The 12,062-nt window shown below is 47.3% G+C and overlaps 1 protein-coding gene and 1 pseudogene across 1 annotated transcript in view; one reads left to right on the forward strand and one right to left on the reverse strand.

The window, feature by feature from the left end:
• The first annotated feature begins 6,099 nt into the window (after nt 1-6,099).
• Nucleotides 6,100-6,216, forward strand: LOC133748912 (5S ribosomal RNA; annotated as a pseudogene).
• A 1,678-nt stretch (nt 6,217-7,894) lies between these two features.
• Nucleotides 7,895-12,062, reverse strand: part of LOC133748492 (ATP-dependent RNA helicase DDX19B) — a 29,207-nt gene continuing 25,039 nt past the window's right edge. The window contains exons 10-12 of the mRNA XM_062177316.1: nt 11,744-11,906; nt 11,085-11,276; nt 7,895-10,707 (exon numbers count right to left, since the gene is read on the reverse strand). Of these exons, the coding sequence (XP_062033300.1) occupies nt 10,646-10,707; nt 11,085-11,276; nt 11,744-11,906 (417 nt within the window). The 3' untranslated portion in view covers nt 7,895-10,645. The remainder of the gene's footprint in view (nt 10,708-11,084; nt 11,277-11,743; nt 11,907-12,062) is intronic.

Consider the following 12,062-nt stretch of genomic DNA (forward strand, 5'->3'; position numbering starts at 1 on the left):
GTTTTAACTCACTGACAAGCAGCAACCCCCAAGTAGACTCCTATTTGTTTTCTGAGGAGCAGTGTTCCTTCTGGTGCTAGCTGTTAACAACTGCTTCTGAAAAGTCTAGAGTTGGAGGTACCTCTCCTTCCTACCCTGTCTTATCTCAAATACCTATACACCAAAGCTTTTCATCACAATTGAAAGCAGCAACACCCAAAGGCAAGTGTACATTTTTCAAGGCAGAGGATCTCTTAGAACAAAAGTTGAAGTTTGGGCAACCATCATCCTTTTTGTTTGCCATTTCATCATGGCACCCAGAAGAGGACTTATACAGCCAAGGGTGGTCTCCCTGAGGAACTGAGAGTAGCATTTTTGCTTGTAATGGATTTGTATTTACTGAATTTCTTTTTTATTTATTTCACTCCCACCTGTACTACTGGGAGGTTGACTGGTGTTTAATTCAGGCTAGTGCTCTCAGGCAGTCCCTGAGGTAGGGCTAACACCCCCTTATCTTAGCTGACACCTACACTGCAAAAGAGTGGGGAGGCACCCCACAAGGCAGCCCCACGAGGTTAGCTGGGTCTTCCTCAGAGACCAGTTCTGTTAGACTCGGCTGCAGAAGGTAACAGTTCACGTTTCAGAAACTCACTCCACTGATCTTGAATCACTTCATCCAATTGCCATACCACCCCTAATGCTACCTCCTCTCGACCACTGAGGAACTCAAGTTCAGAAAACTTCTTTCTCAAGATCAGACAGCTTAATTAAGTGGCAAATATGGGATGTGAATTCAGAGCTCCTCAGTTCCAAGGAGGGAGGGACAACTAAAACAAACCTTAATCTGGGGCCGGCGCTGTGGTGTAACAGGTAAAGCTGCCGCCAGCGGTGCCAGCATCTCCTATGGGCGCTGGTTCAAGACCCAGCTGCTCCACTTCCAATCCAGCTCTCTGCTATGGCCTGTGAAAGCAGTAGAAGATGGCCCAAGTCCTTAGGTCCCTGCACCTACGCGGGAGACCCAGAAGAGGATCCTGTCTCTTGGCTTCAGATTGGCGCAGCTCTGGCCATTGTGGCCAACTGGGGAGTGAACCAGTGCATGGAAGACCTCTCCCTCTCTCTCTGCCTCTCCTTCTCTCTGTGTAACTCTTTCAAATAAATAAATAAATCTTAAGGAAAAAAAAAAAAAAAACTCCATCTGTCCTGGGCCCAGCGCATTGGACTGAGAACTCTTCCTTGCGGATAGCTGGCCAAGGCCAGAGGAGCCAGCCAATCAGCAGAGCACGACACCCCTTCCCCCAAGCACCTCTCAGCCTGGTGAGGGAGGTGTCAATGGGACTTGAGCACTTGATAAATTTTGTTGTCATCACTCAACTCAGTGTCCTGGGCTCACCACTGGCTTACTGGCACCTTTGGCCATAGTGGGCATGAGGCACGATAAACAGTTGCATCAAGGAGTGAACTAACCAGGCTGAATGATGATTGGCAAACAACTGTCAAGACCATTCTTTCTGAGCCAAAGGGTGGAGGGATTTGAAGCCCTGGGCCTCGGGATTGGGGCGGAGGTGGGGATGACATGGTGGGAACTCTGGCTCTCAGAACCTGCTGCTTCCTATAGGCAGCTGCAAAGATTCAGAAAGTAATTTAAGAATAATGCCAGGAGCCACACTAACTTTTTATTTGGGCCACTGAAGTCTAGTGACCAATTTCTAATGATCAGATGACTATAAAATGTATAAGAATCATTTTTTTTCTACAAGAAATGTATAACATGTTCCACATTCATTCATTAAGATACATCAACAGGGTGGATTTCAGTGGTGATAAAGTTGGACATACTACCTACCCCTACTGAAATTAAATACAAAGGAAAGCAGCTGCTAAACAAGTGATCCTACAAGGACCATGAAGCATACACAGCAGAGTGGTTAAAAGCATGGACCCTGGAGTCACACTGCTGGGGCTTGAAGCCTAACTTGCTACTTCTCACTGTAGGGCAAATTACTGAGCCTCTATGTGCCTGCTTCCTCACCTGTAAAATGGGAATCAAAAGGTTTGTGAGGAGTGAATGAGTTAATCATGTGGATTTTTAGAAGACTGCCTGACATAGCAATGTTGATAAAGAAAATACAGGGCACTGGAATATGATGATAGAGGGGCACACCTTCCTGAGAAGCAGTTTTTACCTTAGAAATAGGAAAGATTAGAGGAGCCCATGTTCTTTTTTTATTTTATTTTTATTTTTTGACAGGCAGAGTGGACAGTGAGAGAGAGAGAGACAGATAGAAAGGTCTTCCTTTGCCGTTGGTTCACCCTCCAATGGCGGCTGGCGCGCTGATCCGATGGCAGGAGCCAGGTGCTTATCCTGGTCTCCCGTGGGGTGCAGGGCCCAAGCACTTGGGCCATCCTCCACTGCACTCCCTGGCCACAGCAGAGAGCTGGCCTGGAAGAGGGGCAACCTGGACAGAATCCGGTGCCCCGACCGGGACTAGAACCCAGGGTGCCGGCGCCGCAAGGTGGAGGATTAGCCTAGTGAGCCGTGGCGCCAGCTGAGGAGCCCATGTTCTGACACAGCAGGTTAAGCTACTGCTTGCAAAGGCTGGAAACTTCAATTGGAGACCCAGTTGGAGTCCTGCTGCTCCACTTCTGATCCAGCTCCCTGCTAATGTGCCTGAGAAAGCAGCTGATGATGGTCCAAGTGCTTGGGCCCCTGCCACTGTCCTCTTCTCTTAGAAGGAATCTAGAGACCAACTACCAAGCTGTGAAGATCAAAGACCAGGTGAAGGGACCCAGAAGTCCCATGAGCCCAGGCACAAGCTCAGGGAAGGCAGCAATACAAGTGAGCCTCAGAGACCAGCTGAGCCATTGAGCCAACTCCCAAAACTGTGCAAAAGCTGCTGGTTTACACCATTGTTCTGAGGTGATTTCTGACACAGCAATGGCTTGTTCACACAAAAGGACTTGGTGATTATTGACTGATGGGCAGGGAAGGAATCCACAATAAATCCAAGGTTTCTGGCTTGAGCAAAAACAACTGTAACACTGTTCTGTGAGGTAAAGTAGAGGAAGAGCTGAGGGGAGGTGGCAGTTTTTATGGAGTAGGGTCTTTGGTGGCAGTATGAGATGATGGGCTTCATATAGGCCATGTTGGTACAGACATCCCAGGTGCAAGTGCTGTTGCTCCTACAATCCTAGAGCTCAGTAATTAGGTCTTGGTATAGATTTGGGAGTCACTAGCAGGCAAACAAAGCCACAGGAAAGAACAAGATTGTGGCCAGCGCTGCAACTCACTTGGCTGATCCTCCGCCTGCGGCGCCGGCATCCTGGGTTCTAGTCCCAGTTGGGGCGCTGGATTCTGTCCCGGTTGCTCCTCTTCCAGTCCAGTTCTCTGCTGTGGCCCAGGAGTGCAGTGGAGGATGGCCAAAGTGCTTGGGCCCTGCACCCTCATGGGAGACCAGGAGGAAGCACCTGGCTCCTGGCTTTGGATCGGCGCAGCGCACTGGCCGTAGCAGCCATTTTGGGGGTGAACCAGCGGAAGGAAGACCTTTCTGTCTCTCTCACTGTCTTAACTCTGCCTGTCCCCCCCCCCCCAAAAAAAAAAAAAAAAAGAACAAGATTGCTTGAAGCAGAGGAGAAGTGGTACAGAACAGAGAGAGGCGTGAGCAGTGGTCTTAAGTGAATAGAAGAGCTGGCCGAGGAGACTGAACTGAGTTCAGAGGGAAGGAAGATTACTGAGTGGGGAATGTCAGTTTGGTGGCCAACAAGAGTGGCTGCAGGGATTGTCCATGGTGTAAACGCTAAATCACATATGATGATGGAAGTGTTTTTAGGATTAGCAACATGTAGGCCATCAGCGTCCTGGATGAAGGTAACTTCAGGAGTGCTGGGGTAGAAGTCAGGCTGCAGAGCCATGAGTAATGGGATTCAGTACATAGAAGCCACTCAGACAAGAACTGGCAATCAAGGATAAATGTACAGGATGTAGAGGATGAGGACAATAGGGTTGAATGTTGTCAGGTATGTTTAAACATCATTTGAGAAAAAGGTAATGGGATGGGAAAATAGAATATATGAGGAGAGTCAGTGGAGCAAGGCCTTAAAAAGGACAGAGAATGAACTGGGAGAGAAATTTAGATAATAAGGAAATATCTCCCATTGGAATAGGCAGGAGAGGGGACGACAGGTACACTTGGAGAAGGTCTGGTAAAAGAAGGTTAAGAAAGTTTATGTTCATCATTCACTGGAGTAGGAAAATTATTTGTACGGCTGAGGGAGATGATTGGGTTGGAAGTCTAAGGTGAATTAAAGTCTTGAAATGGGCCCAGCAGAATGTGTAATGTGGGGAGTTACCCAGAAGAGCCATGGGAAAAGAAGCATTGCAGCTCTCTCTGACGCTGTCCTCTCCACTGATGTCATATAAAGTCTGGTTAATTGAACACTATTTAATTTGTTTTTCTGATATAATCCTACTTGTTTCAGAAATCAACAAAGCAATGCCTAAACACTGGGACCTGGTCTATTGCAAAACCTAGACTCAAGTGGCATTGGTTTATCTGGACAATTTCTAGGCAAATTTAGCAGGTACGGGGGAGGAAAATAAATTGACCAGAGGATAATAAACCTAGCATACTGCACCACCTAACTTAACCAGGGGCTTACTCAATGGAAGCAGGGAAGTTTGCTTTCAGAGATAAGCTGAAATCTAAGGCCATCTGTCTGTTCAACTGGGGAATCTCAAGGATGCTGGAAGCCTATAGATGAGGATATCAGGAAGTCATGAAGACTCCCAAAGCACGCAGCAGTGCTTCTAGAAGAGTTCTGTCTAGACAACTCCACCCCTCTGCAACCCAAAGATAGCCATAGGGTCATGCTACAGAGTCACATAAAACAAAGATCTGCTCCTCACTTCTTGACTCTGCCTATGAGACATGGCTGAGGCAGAGGGGATAGTGTCTCAGCTGAGCAAGCTTCATGGAATACTTTTTTCCTCTACCCACTAGTCCTGTCCCCCATTTCACAACTTGGAACTACTGTGGAGACGGCCTTTGCTGCATACAAAGCCAGAACTGTTTCTAAGTCAAGGTAGAAGCACCCAACATTTTCACCTAGGCTCTAATTTCACAACAGGTATTTGAAGTCATTATGGGGACACATGGTCTCAAATATAAAATTAAGGAAACAGGGTACAGGAGCCTCTTGGCATTAGCCCCTCAAGTTGCCCTCACCTCCACTGTCACTTTTGGAAGAAGCTACAAACAGATTTGGACCACAGAATAGGAAACATTTATTCTCAAGATGAAAAGCAAAGTCAAGTAAAATTGCAGGAGGTTCCCAGGTATCTGGTGTCCATATTCAGGACCAAGAGAAACATGAAGAGGGTCCCTGGAATCAATAACAGCTTGAGTGTGTTGGACAAAGAGGGGTCACTTCTTTCTTTTAAAGGTGACAATACAGCTAGGTATGAGATTTAACACTGATCTCAACCGTTCCTTCCAAACCTCCTATGTTATTTTTTCCCTGGATGATTTTGCATAGTCAGTCTAATTTTGAAGAGCCTCAATTCAGTTTGGAGTAACAATAAGCCTACCACTCCTTCGCTATCCCTTCAATAGTCCTTCATCTGTGTTCTCAATGCTATCTCGGCACTGCTGGGTGATGGAACTCATGCAATGAAATCTGATTTTTCAACTGCCAGTCTCTTTTTTCCTCCAATATAGTCAATATCCTTGTGTACCTCTGCTAGGCCAATTTTCCCAAAAAACAATTTCATAACTTCCTTGCTAAGATTTAACAATCTACGACAATTTACTTTTAAATCCAAATACAATTTGCCATGATTTGAATATAGTATTCTCTCTCAAATTCATGATGAAACTTAGATACCCAATGCCACAGTACTGAGAAGTACAAGAGTGATCGACAGTGTTGAGAATTATTAGGTTATGAGGGCTCACATGAATGGGATCAGCAACTTTATAGGATGGCTGGAGATCAAAAGGTTCATCAATGCCCTTCAACCTTTCTGCCATGTGAGGGAGGACACAGTCCTCCTCCCCTCCAGAGAAGGCAGCAACAAGGCACTACCTGGGAATTAGAGAGCAGCCCCCAATAGACAACAATCTAGTCTACAGCCTTACCACCCGAACACGCCTGATCTCGTCTGATCTCGGAAGCTAAGCAGGGCCAGGCCTGGTTAGTACTTGGATGGGAGACTGCCTGGGAATACCGGTGCTGTAAGCTGGGCCGGCACTGCGGCTCACTAGGTTAATCCTCCACCTGCAGCGCCGGCATCCTGGGTTCTAGTCCCGGTTGGGGCGCCGGATTTTGTCCCGGTTGCTCCTCTTCCAGTCCAGCTCTCTGCTGTGACCCGGGAGTGCAGTGGAGGATGGCCCAAGTGCTTGGGCCCTGCACCCGCATGGGAGACAGAGAGAAGCACCTGGCTCCTGGCTTCGGATCGGCGCAGCAGCCATTGGGGGGTGAACCAACGGAAAAGGAAGACCTTTCTCTCTGTGTCTTTCTCTCTCTCACTGTCCACTCTGCCTGTCAAAAAATAAATTAATTAATTAAAATTTAAAAAAAAAAAAAAAGACCACAATCTAGCCGGTACACTGATCTTGGACTCCCTGTTCTTTATTTTTATTTATCTATTTATTTAAAGATTTATTTATTTATTTGAAAGTCGAACTGGCGCCCATATGGGATGCTGGCGCTGCAGGGGGCAGCTTTACCCGCTACGCCAAAGCACCGGCCCCCTCCCTATTCTTTATAAATTACCCAGTCTCAACTGTTTTGTTATAGCAGCATAAAAATGGACCAACACACCATTCAGACAATCAGATATTTATTTTGTACCTGATGAGACTTTTCTCTGCCCACACAGCCAGGCTGCTCTGCTCACTATCCCACCAGTATCCATGGTAATCCTGGTAAACTTGCTTTTAGTCTTGATATTCCCATCTCCTGCTAAGTGCACTTTTCTTGTCACTTGAAAAAAAAAACAGGGAGAAGACCTATCTCCAAACCCTATTTCTTTTCCTTTCCTAGGACTAGAAGAATGGAAAGTAAATGCTTTATATGTACTGGGACTACCTTCCTTCTGAATAGTTAGCCCGCATCCTCTGGCTTACCAGCAGAAAAGGAGTATGAGTAACCCTCTGCAACTGAGCAGGGCCCTTGGCTTATGGAGACATGCCAAATACTCATGCTGAAGCAATGTCAACGCTGAAATAGAATAATAATACCTGGTCAGAACTAGCCTAAGGAATAACATGTGACTCTTCATTCATATATGATTGCTTATACCAACAGCCAAAAACATACTGTTCTTTCCTTCTTATGCTTATTATGTCTAAATAACAATGAATACTTCATAATTAAGTTCAATTGACATTGATAAAGAATACATCAACAGTTTAGCTTTTATGCACACAGCTAATGAAAGACACTAAGTAAAAAAGAAAATCCACTATTTATGAATAACAAACAACTAGAACGTTGCATCAAACCAAAATTACCTTTTTCCAAGTTTCTCTGTTTTAGAGTAGTTTTTTCATATATAAAAACTTACTAAAATCAGTAAAGAATGCCTGGAGACTGAAGGGCACCAAGCACAATACATTTTTACCTCACTGATGTATGTCTCTAGGCTGCACAAGGTCACTGAGGCAGCTATGGACAGTTGAGCCCTGGGAGCCAGGCAACAGCAAGAATAAATATGGATTGTAGTGACACTGAAGTGACATTCCAGAGCCATACACAAGTGGATTTTACCTTTTTTAAAGGCACATTTTCCGTTGGGAGTCTACCCAGGAAAACAGGTTTACTCAAACTACAGCATATACTTCTGAAGACCCCAAGAAAGCCATCTAGTGAATTCCTAGAGATCCAAAACCCCAGAGTAAGAAATGGTGATCTCTACTTCTTTTTTTTTTTTGACAGGCAGAGTGGACAGTGAGAGAGAGAGAGACAGAGAGAAAGGTCTTCCTTTTGCCGTTGGTTCACCCTCCAATGGCCGCCGCGATGTGGCCGGCACACCGCGCTGATCTGATGGCAGGAGCCAGGTGCTTCTCCTGGTCTCCCATGGGGTGCAGGGCCCAAGCACTTGGGCCATCCTCCACTGCACTCCCTGGCCACAGCAGAGAGCTGGCCTGGAAGAGGGGCAACCGGGACAGGATCGGTGCCCCGACCGGGACTAGAACCCGGTGTGCCGGCGCCGCAAGGCGGAGGATTAGCCTGTTAAGCCACGGCGCCGGCCGTGATCTCTACTTCTACAAGACACAGATTTGCTCCCACTATTAAACAGCCTGTAGCACACTACTTCCCACTCTGCTCAGATTTAGGGCTACGGATGTCGTGAGGAAAGGGGGAGGGTGTGAAGCCTGCAGCCTGCGGAAGAGTCCATACTTCATTAAGACTTCAGGACTTTCTCCTCACAAGATTCTCAAGACGGATCAGAGTTGACCGAGGCATATAGAACACTATGCAGTGAAGCACCTCCTGAGGAACGGTGGTGGATTTGGCAGTCTGTGGGGTTCTGTCATGTCAGAATTAAGGAAACCACCTGGAGGCTCAGAATGGCCTCCTCTTTCCCCAGGAGACCGAGCTGGCCCTAACACACAGAATATTTACAAGGAGGATCTGGGATCAGAACAGCCCTTATCAGTGGCTGGCATTGCAGCATGGCAGGTAAAGCCACTGCCTGCGATGCTGGTATCCCATATGGGTGTGCAGGTTCAAATCCCGGCTGCTCCACTTACAATCAGCTCTCTGGTAATGGGCCTGGGAAAGCAACCAAAGATAGCCCTAGTACTTGGACTCCTGTACCCACATGGGAGACCCAGAAGAAACTTCTGGCTCCTATCTGACCCAGCACTAGCCACTGTAACCATTTGGGGAATGAATCAACAGATGGAAAATCTCTTTCTCTCTGTCTCTACTACTCTCTCTGTAACCCTGCCTTTAAAATCAATAAAAATCTTTAAAAAAGAAAACAATCCTCATCGCATGAAATTCCTCTTCTAGCTCCTACACATAAAGTGGCCACAGATTCCTTTTGGCTGAGGTTCCACAATGCTCTGGTAACTCATTTTCAACTCATCTTTGCTTGGTCATTCTGTGGGTATCAACAGCCTTGGCCAGGCATGAGGAAGTGTCCATCACTGTTATGTACTCTAACTGTTCTACACAAAGAAGCCAAGTAAAGGACAAGCACAGGCAATGGTGATCACACTTGCCTTGGACACACGAATGGCTGTAGTCGATCTAGTCTCACAGCTGCACTTATATGTATCCCAAGCACTGTGAACACGGATATTCAGAATCCCTTTACAACAAAGACAACAAATATTTGGGCCAACATTGTGGTGTAGCAGATAAAGTTGCAGCCTGCGACACAGGCATCCCATATGGGTACTAGTTCGTGTCTCAGCTGCTCTGCTTCCAATCCTGTTCCTTACTAATGGCCTGGGAAAAGTAGAAGATGGCCCAAGTGCCTGGGCCCCTACTATCCACACAGGAGATCTAGATGAAGCTCCTATCTCCTGGCTACAGCCTGACTCAGCCTTGACTGTTACAGCCATCTGCAGAGTGAACCAGCAGATGGAAGATCTCTCTCCCTCTCTCTCTCTGACAAACTTTGAAATAGATCAATCAATATTAAAAAAAAAAAAAAAAAAAGCCAAATATCAAAAGTCATTTCCCTGCACTAACAAAACTTGCCTTCTAAAATCTGAAGAAAAGCAAGCACGTGTATCTATTGCTGACACATTTAGAGCTGTTCTGAGGCTGGCTATTAGAGACTTACACCATAAAATTCAGTAGGGACCCAAACCTCAAATCACCTCTTTTGTTTTTACTTTGGGGCTACTAAAGGGACAAGGTGATGTCAGAAATGGAAAGATGATGCAGAGATCTCTGAGACCACCTTTTAACCACTAATTCTCCACAGAAACGGCTCAAGCACAAGTAAAGGACCCACCAATAATCAGATACACACTATACACAGATGGCACCTGCTAAAAAACACAAGTGTGGGACCTGCAAACCAAGACCACATACCAGGACCCAGAAGTGGGCATTCTGATCTTTGCTTAGCAGACCCCATTCCTTCCTGTTTGTAGGTACTAGGACATGGGCCAAGTACTAAGAACTCCTATGACCAAAGCAAAACAGGGCTCACAGGCCTCCAATGCAGCTTCAGGCCTCCTCTAAACACAAGGGCTGGCTTACCCACCTATCCTACTTGGGCCTCTCCCTAATGCTTCATCTTCACCACTATACTACCACTTCAAATGAGAGGGAGACTGCCCTATAGCTCCAACCATGGAACAGGCAGGAGCTGCTCTATGGTACTCTGGGCAAGAAACTGGCCACAGCATCTGCATTAGCATAATGATGGGCCAAAAAAAAAAAAAAAAAAAAAAAGACAAAATTTGCAAAAGGTCAATTTCTGTGTATTCACGCCTAATCTTCCAGAGTTTTGTCAACAATTTTTTCTACCATCCCCCATCATTTGCACAAATTTTTGTCAAGTCCAAACGTAATTTAAAATGAGGTAGGTAGTTTCTACACGCGCCGTCTTCTCGGTGACAGTCAAGGTCTTGGCTGTGAAAGCTCTCATCTCCCAGCAGGGCCTGTGCCAAGGGTGGACACCAGTGACAGGCAGAACTTCTCAGTTGGCTATTTTCTCAATCTCATCCAAATCATCCGTGTCCAGTCTTTCTATCTTCTTATCTGGGGGGAAAACAAGGGTCAACGGGAGATGAAGACAGGCTTGGCGTGGAGACGCAGCTGTGGTGTGACTGAGAGGGACAGCCCAGCCGGAAAGGGAAGACACGGGAACACGCCCCGCTCAGGGATACAGCGATACTTCATCTCGCCCAAGGGCTTCCAGGCCCTGGGCAGCAGGCAGAGCCCCTTTCCCCCAAGCCCGGCCATGCCATTTCACTCCCTGAACTCTGCAGATGTGTTCCCCAAGAACTCCCATAAGGTAGGAAGGGAGAGGAGATATGCAGTGCAAAGGCCTCTCAGACCCGTGGGGAAACTTCCCCTCCCCAACCTGCCCAGGAAAGGGCACCGGGCGGGGGGGACGGGACCCAGCAGGGACTCACTAAAATGCTCCTGGATTCTGTTCAGGATGTTCATGCTGTGCTTGCTGTCAACCATGTTCACGGCCAGGCCCCTCTTGCCAAAGCGGCCGGTGCGCCCGATCCGGTGCAGGTAGGTCTCATTGTCTGGGTTCCCATCCTTGTCCACGGGAAGATCAAAGTTGATGACGACAGACACTTGTTCAACATCGATACCTGCATGAAGGGGGGTTGGAGACAGAAGGGAGTCAGGGCTGGAAAAAAGTCAGTGTTGCCCACAGTCAGGCCACTGCACATTCACATGCGGTGAGGGAAAGAGCCTGGGTCAGGCCACCTCTGGGATGTGAGGACACAGACTGGCATGTAGCAGAAGCCAGAGGAAAAGAACAGAGCGTTGGCAGGTGTCAACACAATGGTAGAATCAGTAAGAAAGCCCCTGCAGACGCAAGTATGTCCAGGTATAGCTAGAAGCTCAGGTGAGTGTACGTTTCCTCCCACCAAGCCACGACTCTGGGCTCTGTGCAGCTTCTCATCCCGAGGGGATCCTAGTCTCTCTGAGAAAGCAATGTCAGCCCAACCCCACCACCTTGCCTGGGCCACCTGAGTTTCCGTGGTAAAGCCTTTCTCTGGCTAACAGGGCCTGGGACCCCAAGCCTGGCAGGTAGGACACACTCTCTGCTCACCGCGGGCACACACGTTGGTGGTCACCAGAACCTTCTCTTTGCCCTCTCGGAAGCGCTCAATCACAGCTGCTCTCTGCTCCACCACCATTTCTCCACTCAGCAGGGCCACCTGGTGGCCTTCCTTTGACAGCTCTGCTGCCAACCAGCTGGCTGTTTTGCGGGTCTGGAGTGAAAAAAATGGTTTTAAATATAAAGACCTATGGGTAAAAAAATGCAGATGCTTGCAAAAGAGTGGTCTGTTGCCAATCAAATACACAAAAGCTCTGTGCTGAGTTCACTCAGCACAACAGGCTGAAACTGTCTCATAGAGAATGTCAGA

This window comes from Lepus europaeus, chromosome 19, assembly GCF_033115175.1.
Source record: "Lepus europaeus isolate LE1 chromosome 19, mLepTim1.pri, whole genome shotgun sequence".
Taxonomy (NCBI): domain Eukaryota; kingdom Metazoa; phylum Chordata; class Mammalia; order Lagomorpha; family Leporidae; genus Lepus; species Lepus europaeus.